Here is a 15,690-nt window from a genome sequence, read left to right on the forward strand (position 1 = left end):
TATTTTTCTTCATCTAACTTTTTTTTCTGCCTTCTGTAGTGGAGGTCTAGCTCTCAGTATAACATTTTAACCTGCAAATAAATGAAAATACTTGCTTCCACACTGGCTGGGAGATCTTCGTGCACCCATATATGACCAAGTTTCTCAATTAATAGAGCACTGCTGATAAGGTAGTATGAGAAGAACCTTACTATTAGAAATATCATTTTGAAGTCCTAATGGAAACCAAACACCTCCAAGTTAAAATCAAAAGAGTTCAACTTCAGGAAAGTGTCAGTTGTGCTAAAGCCATTGTATATGTTTTTGATTCCTTGGGTGAGTAGAAGGTTGCGTTGTTTCCTCTTTCTCCTTACCCCCTTGGCCCAAAGGGGGAATTTCACTGATGTGCAGACAGAAATAGAGAAGGCAATGGCACCCCACTCCAGTACTCTTGCCTGGAAAATCCCATTGACGGAAGAGCCTGGGAGGCTGCAGTCCATGTGGTCACTAGGAGTCGGACACGACTGAGCGACTTCACTTTCACTTTTCACTTTCATGCATTGGAGAAGGAAATGGCAACCCACTGTAGTGTTCTTGCCTGGAGAATCTCAGGGACGGGGGAGCCTGGTGGGCTGCCATCCATGGGGTCACACAGAGTCGGACACGACTGAAGTGACTTAGCAGCAGCAGCAGCAGCAAGGCGGAGGGAGCTCACCTGTGATTTTTTTTCCCTCAAGCAGGTAAGCAGACTTCATGGTAAGGCATTTAAAGTTAATCATTAGTTATCCATCAGCATATATTTTTAATACTATATGTAAATGCCCCAATGCAGATTAAGTGCTATAAAAAGTAATATAATTAGTATCATTGTGATGAGTAAATAAGTTCTCAAGGGTATGATAAGAGAAAGCTAGAAATGACTCCCTAGGTTTCAAAGTTTCTACACATTTTAACATAGGAAAGTGGGACAGTGTATTCAATGGTCAGCATTGTTGCCAAGTATTACAATATAGTGTGACTCAAAGTCACGATGACACCTGTCAGAATGGCTGACATGAAAAAGAACTCACATGACAAATGTTGGTGAGAGTGTAGAGAAAAGGGGGCCGTCATGCACGGTTGGTGGGAATGTAGACAGGTACAGCCACTGTGGGAAGCAGTATAGTGACCCTAAAAGGAATAGAACCACCTTGTGATCCCACAGTTTCACTTCTGAGTGTTTATCTATGGGAGAGGGGAACGTGCGTTTGAGATTTTATTTGCACCCCCATGTTTATCGCAGCATTGCTTATAATAGCCAAGACATGGCAGCAGCCTAAATGCCCGTCAGGGGATGGATGGATGAAGGAGATGGGGTATATTTCTCACACACACACACACACACACACACACACACACACACACAGTGGCACGTTATTCAGTGATGACAGTGAAGGAAAGTCTGCTCTTTGCGACAAAGTGGGTGAGCCTTGAGGTCTATATGCCAAGTGAAATGTCAGACAGAGTGACAGATACCACCTGATCTCGCGTGTATGTGAAACCTAACAGAAACCTCATGCGCACAGAGAGCAAGCTGGTGCTGGCCAGAGGGGCCTGGTCAGTGGGGGCGGGAAGGCCGAGTGGCCGAAAGGGGTCAAAGGGCACAGGTCTCCGCTTCTCAGCGCGTCTGGGGAACGCAGCGTGCGCGTGTGGCTGCAGTCGGTAATGCTGCGTGTGGATTTGAATGGTGCTAAGAGAGGAGACCTTTCTTTCAGTGTTTTTATCTGTTTGGGTGCTGGGTCTCAGCACGAGGGCCCCTTGGCGGCAGGAGGTGGGATCTGGCTCCTGACCAGGGCTTGGACCTGGACCCCCTGCTTTGGGAGCTGAGGGTCCCAGCCACTGAACCCCCAGGGAAGTCCCCAGGGTAGACCTGAAAAGCTCTCATTTCAAGAAGAAAAAGCTTGTAGCTACATGAGGTGATGACCTTGACTGGATCAGGTGATCATTTCGTCATTCAGGCATCATGTTATAACCCAAAACGGATCTAGTGTGTCGATTATATCTCAATAAAAGTAGACCGTGTAACAAGATATGGTGGCTGTTGTCAGATATCACAGTGCCATGTGATTCCGACATCCACCCCCATAAACCCCAGAAGGGATCTGAGGGCTGAGAGTGTGGAGGGCTTGACTGACGGGGAGTAAAAAGGCTGCAGTCCTCAACCACGGGCCCTCCTCTCACCTCCTGACCCTCTGCTGAGAGCTGCTGTTCTTGATCTCAGCCTTCTCGCTCTGTAGGGGAGACGGCAAACCCATGTCCTCCATTATGAGCTTTCTGAGAGCAGCAGCGGGCATCCCCGTGACCCGTCAGGTCAGCAGGAGGCTCCCCGCTGCCCCCGGCTGAGAACGTGCGGGGCAGCTGCCCTACGGTCTGGGCCTCACGACCTCTGGTCCTCCGCTGCCCCTTGGCCCGGCCTTGCCTCCGGGCCCCAAAGGCCCCCGCAGAGGGGATGGAGGCTGCGCGTCACTGTGTTGAGCTCCTGGCCCAGCCACTCCAGTTTCTCTGCGCTCAAGCTCATGGTGGCTCTAACTGAGATCACTGCTGCCCTGGGCTGCCTCGGCAGCCTCTGCTCCGGTTCTGCGTGAGCACCGTGTGGACGGGGTTCATCTTTGCTGGGATTTTAGGCAGCAAGTCAGGAAGGGAGCACAGTCTTTGCCGTCTGCTGGGCTCCAGCAGTGATCTGATGGTCCAGGTGTCTTGGGGGGGCGCCACACGCAGCCGTGTTGGGGCTTCTGCACCCTTTCTTTGGGGGTGGGCAGTGGCATCAATGCTTGAGTTTAAATCTTGGTTCCATTTAACTCTGAGGCCTTGGACACAAGCTCCTTAACTTTTCTCAGCTTCTGTTTCCTCCCTACCAGAATAGGGATAAGGATGAAATGACCCATTAGTTCTTGTGATGATGAAACAAAGAGAATATATAAAGTGCTGAGCGTAGAAGCCAGCGTGTGTTAAAGATGCAGAAAATCTCCCCAGTGTTAGGGTTCAGGACCAAAGGCAGTGTGCGTGCACCGTCGGGGACTTTAACGAGGATGTTGAACTTTAACGAGGAACTCTAAGGAGCTCTGGTGAACAGGATGCGTACAGTATGATGGAGGGTGGGGGCGGTGGCATTAGCTCTGGAAACATGGTTGGAAGTCTGCCAGAGCCAGAATTCCTTTTACTTTTGACGTGTTGAATGCCTTGTTGTTGTTATTTAGTCACTAAGTTGTGTCCGACTCCTTTGCAACTGTACCTGTGGACTGTAGCCCACCTGGCTCCTCCGTCCATGGAATTTTCCAGGCAAGAATACTGAACTGGGTAGCCACTTCCTTGTACAGGGCATTTTCCTGACCCAGGGATTGAACCTGAGTCTCCTGTATTGCAGGAGGATTCTGCCTATCTGGGAAGCATTGAATGCCTCAGTTGGGTTCAGTTGCTCAGTCGTGTCTAACTCTTTGCGACCCCACGGACTGCAGCACGCCAGGCCTCCCTGTCCATCACCAACTCCCAGAGTTCACTCAAACTCATGTCCATCATGTCAGTGATGCCATCCAACCATCTCATCCTCTGTTGTCCCCTTCTCCTCCCTTTCTCTTCTCCAGGGGATCTTCCCAACCCAGGGATTGAACCCAGGTTTCCCACATTGCAGGCAGATTCTTTACCAGCTGAGCCCCAAGGGAAGCCCGTTGAATGCCTATCTGGGCTTGAAAGAAAGAAATTCAAGAACTCCCTTGGCACTCCTGCTTCCCCTCCCCCTGCTCCATCTCTGCTTTTTTTTTTTAGGTTTAGGGCTGTTTTCGTTTGCTAAAGTTTTCTGCCTCTGTTTGGCGAGAGTTGTACACTGGGAGGCAGGGATCTCTGATGTCGCAAATTGAGGCATTCAGGAAGTTTCTGCTGAAAGGCTGAACAGAGGGCTAAGAGGATTTGTGCCTTGACCCTGCGTCTGTCTTACAGTGTTGAAGAGGCCTGTCACTTCTGAGGAACTCTTGACCCCTGGGGCTCCGTATGCGAGGAAGACGTTCACGGTAGGCTCACCCTTTGGATTTTCTCCCGCGCTGCTGCTCTGTCTGGAGCGTGTCTGCGTGGCAGCCTGTCCATGTCAGGTTTGGGGGTGGACTTGGAAAGGTTCTCCCAGTTCCCCTTTGGTTTTGAGCATCATTATGACAGTGTGACTTTCTTGACCCTTTGGCAATAAAATGCATTAGGACTTGACACAATTTATTATTATTAATCCAGCATTTCAAATTCTTTTTGATGTTTCCCTAAAAAAAATTCATTATGTACCTATTCTAGTATAATGACAGATTTAAAGGCAGGTGGTAGAAAAATAATGCCAACAATCCCTTTCTGCATTATAGTTAATTATAAAAATTATTTAAAACATGTTGTTGCTTAGTTGCTAAGTCATGTCCAACTCTTTGTGACCCCATGGACTGTAGCCTGCCAGGCTCCTCTGTCCATGGGATTCTCCAAGCAAGAGCGCCTGGAGTGGGTTGCCATTTCCTTCTCCAGGGGATCTGCCCAACCCAGGGATCGAACCCGTGTCTCCTGCACTGCAGGCTGATTCTTTACCACCGAGCTACCAAGGAAGCCCTATTTCAGACATGAGGGAGCCTTAAGGTAGAGGAAGAAGGTTGTTCTGTGATGATCGATGGCGCTTTTGCAAATATTTTAGGGCCTTGAATTGCAGAAGGACCCCGTTTGGATGTCCTACATACCTATGACCACCTGCCCTCTCTTGGAGGGTCTTCAGCCTTCCTTCTTCTTCTTCTAAGACCCCCTGGTGTTCTTCAAACAGAACCCAAGGGCTCCGTTTCTTGTTTGTTTTTATTTTAAAGAATTTTGAAATGTGAACCATTTTTAAAGCCTTTATTGAATTTGTTCCAGTATTGCTTCTTTTGTATGTTTAGTTTTTTGGCCGTGAGTCACATGGGATCTTAGCTTCCCGACCAGAGATTGGGCCCACAGCCCCGCATGGAAGGTGGGGTCTTAGCCTCTGAACCCCCAGGGATCGGGTCCACAGCCCCGCGTGAAAGGTGGGGTCTTAGCCTCTGGACCCCCAGGGACGCCCCCAAGCCCCCTGCTGACCTCGCCTCCCCCACTTCTGTCCACCGGCCTCTTGTCTCCTCACATCTACACTGATGGCTTCTTGAGAACACTTCTCATCCTTTCTTTAGTCTCTAATGTTTGTTTTAATACCTCAAGGTTGGGGAAAGCTTTCCACACTATCCATGCAGCAAACATTTGTCAAGGACTGGAGCACATTCTGAGCACCAAGGAATTAAACCCGGTTGGGTCGATTCATAGCCAAGCAACATGAAAACAGCGCTGGCAACATGCCCATATCAGAGGAAAAGGCAAACTGTACGTTTGGAAGTGAAATCATGTATGAAGAACTCACAGTTCCAAACCCCAAAGCCAGCAGAGTACCTGATAAAGAACTCAGGTCTGTCCTGCTGGCCCAGTGGCTAAGAATCCACCTTCCAATGCTGGGGATACGGCTTTGGTCCCTGGTCTGGGAAGATGCCGCATGCCACGCGGCAACTAAGCCCGTGCAGCACAGTTACTGAATCCCGAGCACCCTGGGGCCCACGCTGCACAACGTAAGAGGCCCCCTAAATGAGAAGCCCGCGCTCTGCAACTGGAGAGCAGCCCCTGCACGCAGCAGCTGGCACAGCCCAAAATACTTAACTCAAAAAAGAGCTTCTCAGGCAAGCAAAAACAGAGTTTATGAGTACTAAACCTGCCCTGAAAGTCTTCAAGAATGGTCAGAAAAATGTCATTTGCTTCTCTGCTTTTCTTCTGTCTCTGGCATTCAAGGGACAGTGGAGTGTATTTTTTAGGTCTGTTTCTCTTTGGTTTTAAATATCAGTGCCAGCATTGCTAGTGATTGATTGTGAATGGCTGCCGTCTGTATTTTGGCTGGGGTATGTGCTAGAGACGTGTCTGGGAGCTGCCCAGCAAATGTAACTGCCGATTCTAATTACAATTCTGTCGGGAAAAAGCACTCTCCGGTTTCAATCAACTTTTGGACCAGAGTTGACTTGAGAATTAAGAACTTTGTGTCCTTTTTCACTGTCTTTTATTAGTACATTAAATTGTGTTTCAAGAAAGCCAAGACTCTTCATGTTTCTCCTCCTCAGTAATTGAAATGACTAGCTTAGAGGTCAGGGAGGTAGCAAGATCATGAGGAAAGTATCCTTTGGAAGCAGAAGGGAAATTGGACCCAGAGGGAAATTTCAACCGTGTTTTTCAGATCATCTAAACCTTCCATTAGAGTCTATTGGTAAACTGCGACATAGCCTAAGAAAGAAGCCATCTGCCGATTGTTTATGGAGCAGTGAGTTCACAGAAGCACCTTCTTTCCGCCCGACAGGTGTTTCTGGGCCACAGCTTCTGCATAAACATGTGAGCCTGTGTTTGCGATGGAAGCAGGCGGCCGGAGGAGGCTCCCTCGCGCAGGCATTCACTCTCGGGCCTTCTCTCCTGGAGACTGGGCACCAGGGCCGTCTGCGGGTTGCTGACTGTGGTTTTCCTCCCTAGATTGTCGGGGACGCGGTCGGCTGGGGCTTCGTGGTGCGCGGGAGCAAGCCGTGCCACATCCAGGCCGTGGATCCCAGCGGCCCGGCTGCGGCAGCAGGGATGAAGGTAAGGATGCGCCCGCGCGCCCGCGCGCCCGCGCCCCGTCCGTCCTGCCTGCCCGCGCCCCCGCGCCCCCGCGCCCCCGCGCCCCCGCGCCCCCGCGCCCCCGCGCCCCCGCGCCCCCGCGCCCCCGCGCCCCCGCGCCCCCGCGCCCGCCCGTCCTGCCTCCCCTCACGCTCCACCTCTGTCCTTTCCTTTGTCCTTTCTGAGCGCGGTTGAGTCGAAGCCAAGAGCTTCGAAGTGAGGTCGAAACTAAGGGAGCGAGTCTTCCTGTCCTTCTGACTCTACCTCTGTGTCTTCTAAATCTCCCTCGGTTTTTTGTTTTTCACATTTCTCTCCTTAACCAATACTTAATTTGAAAAAAGAAAGTTTCCTTTTACTTGTCTTTTTTTTTTTTGAGTGACAGATACATTTTTATTTTATTTTTTAAATTTATTTTAATTGGAGGCTAATTACATTTCAATATTGTGGTTTTTGCCATACATTGACACGAATCAGCCACGAGTGTACATGTGTTCCCCATCCTGAACCCCCCTCCCACCTCCCTCCCCATCCCATCCTCTGGGTCATCCCAGTGCACCAGCCCTGAGCACCCTGTCTCATGCATCAAACCTGCACTGGCGATCTGTTTCACACACGATGATATACATGTTTCAATGCTATTCTCTCAAATCATCCCACCCCCTTCCACAGAGTCCAAAAGTCTGTTCTATACATCCGTGTCTCTTGCTCTCTCGCATACAGGGTCACCATTACCATCTTTCTAAATTCCGTATGTATGCGTTAGTATGCTGTATTGGTGTTTTTCTTTCTGACTTACTTCACTCTGTATAACAGGCTTCAGTTTCACCCACCTTATTAGAACTGACTCAAATGTTTTCTTTTTAATAGCTGAGTAATATTCCATAGTGTATATGTACCACAGCTTTCTTATCCATTCATCTGCCAATGGACATCTAGGTTGCTTCCATATCCTGGCTATTGTAAACAGTGCTGTGATGAACATTGGGGTACACGTGTCTCTTTCAATTCTGGTTTCCTCGGTGTGTATGCCTAGCAGTGGGATTGCTGGATTGTATGGCAGTTTCCAGTTTTTTAAGGAATCTCCACACTGTTCTCCATTGTGGCTGTACTAGTTTGCATTCCCACCAACAGTGTAGGAGGGTTCCCTTTTCTCCACACCCTCTCCAGCATTTATTGCTTGTAGACTTTTGGATCTCAGCCATTCTGACCAGCGTGAGATGGTGCCTCATTGTGGTTTTGATTTACATTTCTCTGATAATGAATGATGTTGAGCATCTTTTCATGTGTTTGTTAGCCATATGTATGTCTTCTTTGAAGTAATGTCTGTTTAGTTCTTTGGCCCATTTTTTGATTGGGACGTTTATTTTTCTGGACTTGAGCTGCAGGAGCTGCTTGTATGCTTTTGCTGAGTCTTCTGTGAGAACTCCACTGTCTCTGTTCTACACAGAGCACATACTTGTGGTGTTTGTGCAGCCAACAGAGCACATGAAGACCATAAGAAACAGAAAATAGGGAGAAAAAGAGAAGAAAAGTAATGGAGTTTGGAAGAAAAGTCATGGTGTTTGGAAGAGGAGTTTAGTGTTTTGTTTTTTTTCTTACCAGCTCTGTGAATAAGTTTCATAACATCTCATTGCCCGTTTCCTCCTCTCTGAAATGATCATTGTATTTCATTCTGCTGCTTTATGGATTAGGTATGTTAAAACACTTGAAAAAGTGCAAAGAAATACACACACATCAGACAATTGAGTGAATTGTGTAAGATTTTTGAAAAATTTTTCCTATTTTTTGTATTAAAGTAATGAACATAGAGTGTAAAAATTTTGGAAAATACATACAAGCAGGAAAAAAATTATAAGAGCCTATCATCTTTACTAACTGGTAGGTATTTACATTTTTAAGCAGCACTTTGGAAGTATAATTGGCATAAAGTGTATAGCTGTTAACATCTTTATTTATATTCTTCCAGATTTCTTATATGTACATGTACATTTATATACATTGTTTTTATTTATAAAGAAATATGGTATAAGAGGATATTGAGATCATTGGTTTTCTGCTTCAAAACACCTTTATCTCGAAGTTTTATCCTGTCTCACAGAGGACATTTATCTCTTGCTTATCTGGGATCATGGGCGGATGCAGAAGACATGAAAGCCACAGGCTGTGGCTTTCTGTCTTCAACACTTTGATCCACACTCGTCAGTCCCTCTTCTAGAGCAGGAGACCAGTGGAGCTGCAGGTGTGCTTTGGGTCTGCACTGCCCTGATTCCCAGCATTTACCCCCTGGCAGTGACTCACCTTCTGGACAAGAGAGGTGGGCCATCTTGACTGCACAGGTGAGCCCAGAGCAGGGATTACGGTCAGTCTGGGTGATTGATGCCAGGTTGGGGACTGACTGCCCTCTGATTTGAGCACCTCCTTCATACAGAGAGGGGAGCTTCCCTGGTGGCGCAGAGGTTAAAGCGTCTGCCTGCAATGTGGGAGACCTGGGTTTGATCCCTGGGTCAGGAAGATCCCCTGGAGAAGGAAATGGCAACCCACTCCAGTATTCTTGCCTGGAGAAGCCCATGGATGGAGGAGCTTGGTGGGCTACAGTCCACGGGTCGCAAAGAGTCGGACACGACTGAGCGACTTCACTCACTTTTTTTCACTTTCATACAGGGGTCTCTCTGGTGACTCAGAAGGTAAAGAATCTGCCTGCAGTGCAGGAGACCTGGGTTTGATCACTGGGATGGGAAGATTCCCTGGAGAAGGGCATGGCAACCCACTCCAGTGTTCTTGCCTGTGAAATCCCATGGACGGAAGAGCCTAGTGGGCTACAGTCCATGGGGTCCCAAAGAGTTGGACACGACTGAGAGAGCATAAGCAGTTTTCTTTCACAGGCTTGTGCTCTGGGCATGTTCCATGTGCCTTGTTGGCCGAGTCTGTCAGTACGTGGTGGGCACGGTACCAAGGAACCCAGAGCAGGAGAGTTGGCAGGCAGCATCTGTTTCTGTGCCGAGGCTGAATTTTTTCATTTTCTAATGGGACTCTTGGCTATGGGAAATGTTTCATATTTTGTTTCCACAGTAAAGTACCTCCGTATAAATTATTTTTGGCAGAGTGCTTTGCTTCTGAGTGCACACTCACTTGCATGGAGCTTTGACTCAAAGCAGATTTCCTTTGGGGAAAGCAGTGGGTTTATGTTGCAGCTAAAGACCTTGGTTTGCTTAGCCAGGTATATTTCATTGATTTTAGTTCATCGTTTTCGATTAATATGCATAACTGTCCTAGATGTTGTCGGTTGATAATTAACTCCTTGATATATCTACACTGATTGATGGGTAACCTGGGATATTTTTGTCAGTTTCAGAAGATAACACTCATTGTTTATATTCTTAGTTTCTCAGGAGCGTGTACAATGGTTTTTGTATGTCGTAGGGCAGTACAGAATTCAGCAGAGCTACATTTCCAAACTTGCATTATACAGCTCTCTAGTCCAGCAAAGTGGAGAGCTGACTCATTTGAAAAGACCCTGATGCTGGAAAGACTGAAGGCAGGAGGAGAAGGGGACAACAGAGGATGAGGTGGTTGGATGGCATCACTGACTCAATGGACGTGAGTTTGGGTAAACTCCGGGAGCTGGTGATGGACAGGGAGGTCTGGCGTGCTGCAGTCCATGGGGTCGCAGAGTTGGACACTACTGAACAACTGAACTGAGTCCAGCAAAATATCCTGTCCTGAGGTTCTGTGATCAAAACAGTTTTCAACTGCTGCACACTATTCCTGTCTTGGAAATTTACAGAAAAGCATATTAGCATACTAAAAATGCTGGGAAATTGAGCCAAAGAAAAAAAGTCTGTTTAAATTATCTAACACAACATGTATCATTTAATAGAAACTCTGAAATGGAATCTTAAGACTAAGATAAAAAAAAAAAAAGACCAAGATATAGCCTTGTTTTAAAAACCTGCTTTTGGCAAAACTAATACAATTATGTAAAGTTTAAAAATAAAATAAAATTAGAAAAAAAGATAAAAATAAAAAAAATAAAAACCTGCTTTTGATCAAACTCTGTATTGGAGTGAATATATTGAGATGTATTTTGAGTTGTACTGTAAGCTAAATGAAAATGACAGATACAGAGTGTAAGAAGTCAGAAAGAGAAAAACAGATATCATATATTAATGCCTTTATATGGAATCTAGAAAAATGGTACAGATGAACCTAATTGCAGGGCAGGAATAGAAACACAGATGTAGAGAATGGACCTGTGAACACAGAGGAACGAAGGGGTGGGAGGTTGAGGGTGGACAAATTGGGAGAGTAGCACTGCCATACATACACCAGTGAAAGTGACATATACACCGGTGACATATACACCAGTGAAAGTGACATATACACCGGTGACATATACACCGGTGACGTATACACTGGTGACATATACACTGGTGACATATACACCAGTGATATATACAGTTGTGAAAATGACAAATACACCGGTGACATATACAGCAGTGACATATACACTGGTGACATATACAGTAATGACATATACACCAGTGAAAGTGACATATACACCAGTGACATATACACCAGTGAAAGTGACATATACACCAGTGACATATACACCAGGGACATATACACCGGTGACATATACACCAGTGAAAGTGACCTATACACCAGTGACCTATACACTGGCGACATATACATTAGTGACATATACACCAGTGAAAGTGACATATACACTAGTGACATATACACCAGTCAAAGTGACATATACACCAGTGACATATACACTGGTGGCATATTCTCCAGTGAAAGTGACATATACACCCATGACATATACACCAGTGACATATACACCAATGAAAGTGACATATACACCAGTGACATATACACTGGTGACATATACAGTAGTGACATATACACCAGTGAAAGTGACATATACACCGGTGACATATACACCGGTGACATATACACCAGTGAAAGTGACATATACACTGGTGAGATATATACCATTTACATATACACCGGTGACATATACACCAGTGACATATACACCAGTGAAAGTGACATAAACACCAGTGTCATATACACTGGTGCCATATACACTAGTGAAAGTGACATATATGCCAGTGACATATACACCAGTGAAAGTGACATATACACTAGTGCCATATACATCGGTGACATATACACCAGTGAAAGTGACATATACACTGGTGAGATATATACCGTTTACATATACACCGGTGATATATACACCAGGGACATATATACTAGTGACATATACACCAGTGAAAATGACATAAACACAGGTGTCATATACACCGGTGACATATACACTGGTGCCATATACACTAGTGATATATACACTAGTGAAAGTGACATATATAGTAGTGACATATATACCAGTAAAAAGTGACATATATACCAGTGACATGTACAGTAGTGACATATATACTGGTGACATATACACCAGTGACATATACACTGGATGACATACACCAGTGACGTATATACACTAGTGAAAGTGAAAGTCACCCAGTTGTGTCCGACTCTTTGCAACCCCATGGACTATGCAGTCCATGGGATTCTCCAGGCCAGAATACTGGAGTGGGTTGCCATTCCCTTCTCCAGGGGATCTTCCCAACCCAGGGATCGAACCCAGGTCTCCCTCATTGCAGGCGGATTCTTTACCAGCTGAGCCACCAGGGAAGCTACGGCGTGTAAAATAACAGCTAGTAGCAGGAGCTCAGCTCGGTGCTCTGTGATGTCTGGAGGGGTGGGAGGTCCAAGAGGAGGGGAATGTATGTGTGTATATAGTTGATTCATGCTGTACAGCAGAAATAAATACAACATTGTAAACCAGTTACACTCCACTTTTAAAAAATATTTTTAATGAAAATGAGGGAATACCCTGCTCTTCCATTAAATAAATGTATTTATTTGCTTAGTCTGTTACTTTGTTACAGAAAATGATGAATAGATAATTTCCTAATTTTGCCATATGCATTTGTTATAAAATAAGTTCTATGAAAAGCCCTTGTGTAACCCAGTCCTGGAGGCTTGTTCCCACTGACCTGTCACATCACTGCTGCTCTTGACTTCAGGGCAGTGTGTGTGGGTGTGCAGCCTCCGTCTATATGGGTGGCAGCGCTGACCCTGTGAGAGCCTGTCCTGGGGAAGGAGCCAGTGACCTGGGCAGTGACCTACCCTCTTGGTCTGGGTGGTAAGAGTTGCTCCAAACTCTGGCCAGACGCCTTTGGCCCCACCGACCTGCACGAGCTAACCTAAGACAGTGCAAAGCGCCCACCTTTGCCTCCCATGCACTTTCTCCCAGGAGACCAGGCTCGCCCCTGAGGTCAGAGCCTGCCTTCTGCGACTTTCCGGTGCAGACGGCGCTTTGCGTCTGGCCCTCTGTGACCTTCCCGTCCAGCGGAATTTTCCTACTTTTACCGTGGCTGCTTAATTGCACTCTTTTCCTTGTAGAAACAGACACCGTGCTGTAATTGAGTTTTCGTGTGTTTGTCATCTCTCGCGTTTAGTCTACCTTGGGGCTTGGAAACTGCAGCGGCGGGGCACCTTTGTGTGGACAGGACAGGCCCAGACTGGAGAGCCTGGGTGTGGTGTTCCCCTCTTCATGCTTCTTGATCTTTTCGGACCCAGAGAGGAGCTCTTTGCCTGCTTAAAGGGAACCCTTAGTCCATGAAGTTTTCCCGGGTAGCTCGGTGGTAAAGAATCTACTTGCCAGTGCAGGAGATGGGGGTTCAATCCCTGGGTTGGGAAGATCCTCTGGAGGAGGGCATGACAACCCACTGCAGTGTTCTTGCCTGGAGAATCCCATGGACAGAGGAGCCTGGTGGGCTACAGTCCACGGGGTCTCAGAGTCAAACACGACTGAGCGACTGGGCAAACACGCATGCTTAATCCATGATGAGGCGAAACCATCGTGCCTGTATTAGAATTTCCTTCTCTGGCAGTTCTGGAAGAGTTCCAGAGAACATGCCCCCTTAGGGCGAGTGGAGAGGATCACCCGCCTTCTCCTCTGGACGGGCTTGGTGGGGTCCATGACCTGCCCCCACGCCCGGCGCCTGCACGCTGCTGACCCTGCAGCCGGGGCGGCTCAGGCAGCCGAGCTGCGGCGGGGACGTCGCGGAGACGGAGACGCAGGCCAGGGAAGCTTCCAGCCCAAGTTCAGCTGTGAATGGAATTGACTCTTAAGTGTTCAGTCAGAAGGCTTTTACATCACCCCCGCTTGTTTGAAATTGTGTTTTCTCTCGTCTGTTTTTGTTCTTCTCTTCATCCCCCCCCTCCTCCTCACACAGTCGCCGCATGTTCGTCCCAAGACCCCAAAAAGGGAGCAGATGTTACCAGAGGCGCCAAATATAACCTTGCTTAAGGTTTTGTCTGAATCAGGACCCGTGTAACAAAGAGGGCAATTCATTACACCTTTTCTGATAAAGTTTTTATACTTATTTCATACTTCTTTCCTCCCTTTCCCAGCCTAGAGAATAATGGTGATAGGATCATCAGAATTCTCACTTGATCCACATCTTTGAATCAGTTATTTTTTGAAATAATTGTATTATCATTTTGGTGGCACTTGCTTTACCACTTATTTACTCATCTTGCCCAGCCAGGCCCTAGTTGCTGCTCTTGGCCTCTAGGTGTGGCACACAGACCTTGTTGCCCTGCAGCACGTGGGAGCATAGTTCCCCGGCCAGGGACTGAACCTACATCCCCTGCCTTGGAAGGTGGACTTTTGACCACTGGAGTGAAAGTGAAAGCGTTAGTTGCTCAGTCGTCTCTGACTCTGTGCGACCCCCTGGACTGTGGCCTGCCAGGCTCCTCTGGCAGGAGAATCCATGGGATTCTCCAGGCAAGAATCCTGAAGTGGGTTGCCATTTCCTTCTCCAGGGGATCTTCCTGACCCAGGGATCAAACTCAGGTCTCCTGCACTGCAGGTGGATTCCTTACCACTAAGCCACCTGGGAAGTCTGGCGTCCCCTTACAGTGAGAATGAATGCCAGTCGCCTTCCATGACCCTCAGAGTCCACTATCTGGGCTCTTTTGGTCATAACATTATCTCCAGCCTATTTTGCTTGTAGCTCCATTGGCCTCAGGCTGAGTGACTGCTTCCATGGTTGTCATTCAAGTTTCAGATTCAATGTCAATTTTTCAGAGAAGCCTTCTTTAAACAGCTTGTCTTCCTCCAGTTACTCTTTATTTATTACCCTGTCTTATCTTTTCAAGATGTAACACTCATCAGAATTGGATAATAGTACCTAATAGTTTATCATTTGTCTCCAGTAGAACCTTGTCTGCCTTTAACTACTATATTCCCGGTCCTTTTGTAAGTGCTAGAAGCGCATGTGTTGCCTGACCCAGTGAGTTGGTGCTTCTGGAGAAGACTGAGGAGCTTACTCGTTGAACACGGGCGCTGTATCCCCGCACCTCTCATACCAAGTGTCTCTTTTTCTTGTTCTTACAAGTCTTGAAAGGGGAGTGGGAAATGTCCTCCCCCCTTGTAAATGAGGAACCTGAGGCCCACTTAGTCCCTTTCTCAAGGTCACCAGTCTTGTGAATGCCACAGCTAGCTCAAAATCCGGTCTCTTTGCCCCAAACTCCTAATACTGTTTCCTATTGCATTATTTCAAAAAATACAAACCTGTGGGGCAGAGCTCAGTAGATGATATGTGTGTGTTAGTAGCTCAGTCGTGCCCGACTCTTGGCAACCCCATGGACTGTCGCCCGCCAGGCTCCTCTGTCCTTGGAATTCTCCAGGCAAGATCACTCGAGTGGGTTGCCATGCCCTCCTCCAGGGGATCTCCCAGACCCAGGGATCAAACCCAGGTCCCCTGTGTTGCAGGCGGCTTCTTTACCATCTGAGCCACCCGGGAAGTGGGAGCTGATATCATCCAATAAAACCTCAACCCTGCTGTGAGCTGCTCGGTGGTTCATAACCTTTCCTGTGTCTTGTGTGGAGAATTTGTATTCAGTTCAAGATGAGTTGTTGAGGTGGTCACATGTCCACCTGCCTTT

The 15,690-nt window shown here is 47.2% G+C and overlaps 1 protein-coding gene across 13 annotated transcripts in view; it reads left to right on the top strand.

The window, feature by feature from the left end:
• The window catches only part of DEPTOR (DEP domain containing MTOR interacting protein), a 199,406-nt gene that overhangs the window by 107,040 nt on the left and 76,676 nt on the right, over window positions 1–15,690 (top strand). For 10 of the 13 annotated variants that reach the window (XR_003514533.1, XM_027561689.1, XM_027561690.1 and 7 more), the window contains exons 7-8: window positions 3,952–4,022; window positions 6,541–6,645. Coding sequence is in view for 10 of the 13 variants with exons in the window: in XM_027561689.1 (XP_027417490.1) it covers window positions 3,952–4,022; window positions 6,541–6,645 (176 nt within the window). In the remaining 3 variants the exon portion in view is untranslated. Of the gene's footprint in view, window positions 1–3,951; window positions 4,023–6,540; window positions 6,646–8,866; window positions 9,000–10,083; window positions 10,227–15,690 lie in introns of those variants that run through there. The other 3 variants (XR_003514531.1, XR_003514532.1, XM_027561698.1) reach the window with 3 other exon arrangements.

The sequence above is a fragment of the Bos indicus x Bos taurus genome, chromosome 14 (assembly GCF_003369695.1).
Source record: "Bos indicus x Bos taurus breed Angus x Brahman F1 hybrid chromosome 14, Bos_hybrid_MaternalHap_v2.0, whole genome shotgun sequence".
Taxonomy (NCBI): domain Eukaryota; kingdom Metazoa; phylum Chordata; class Mammalia; order Artiodactyla; family Bovidae; genus Bos; species Bos indicus x Bos taurus.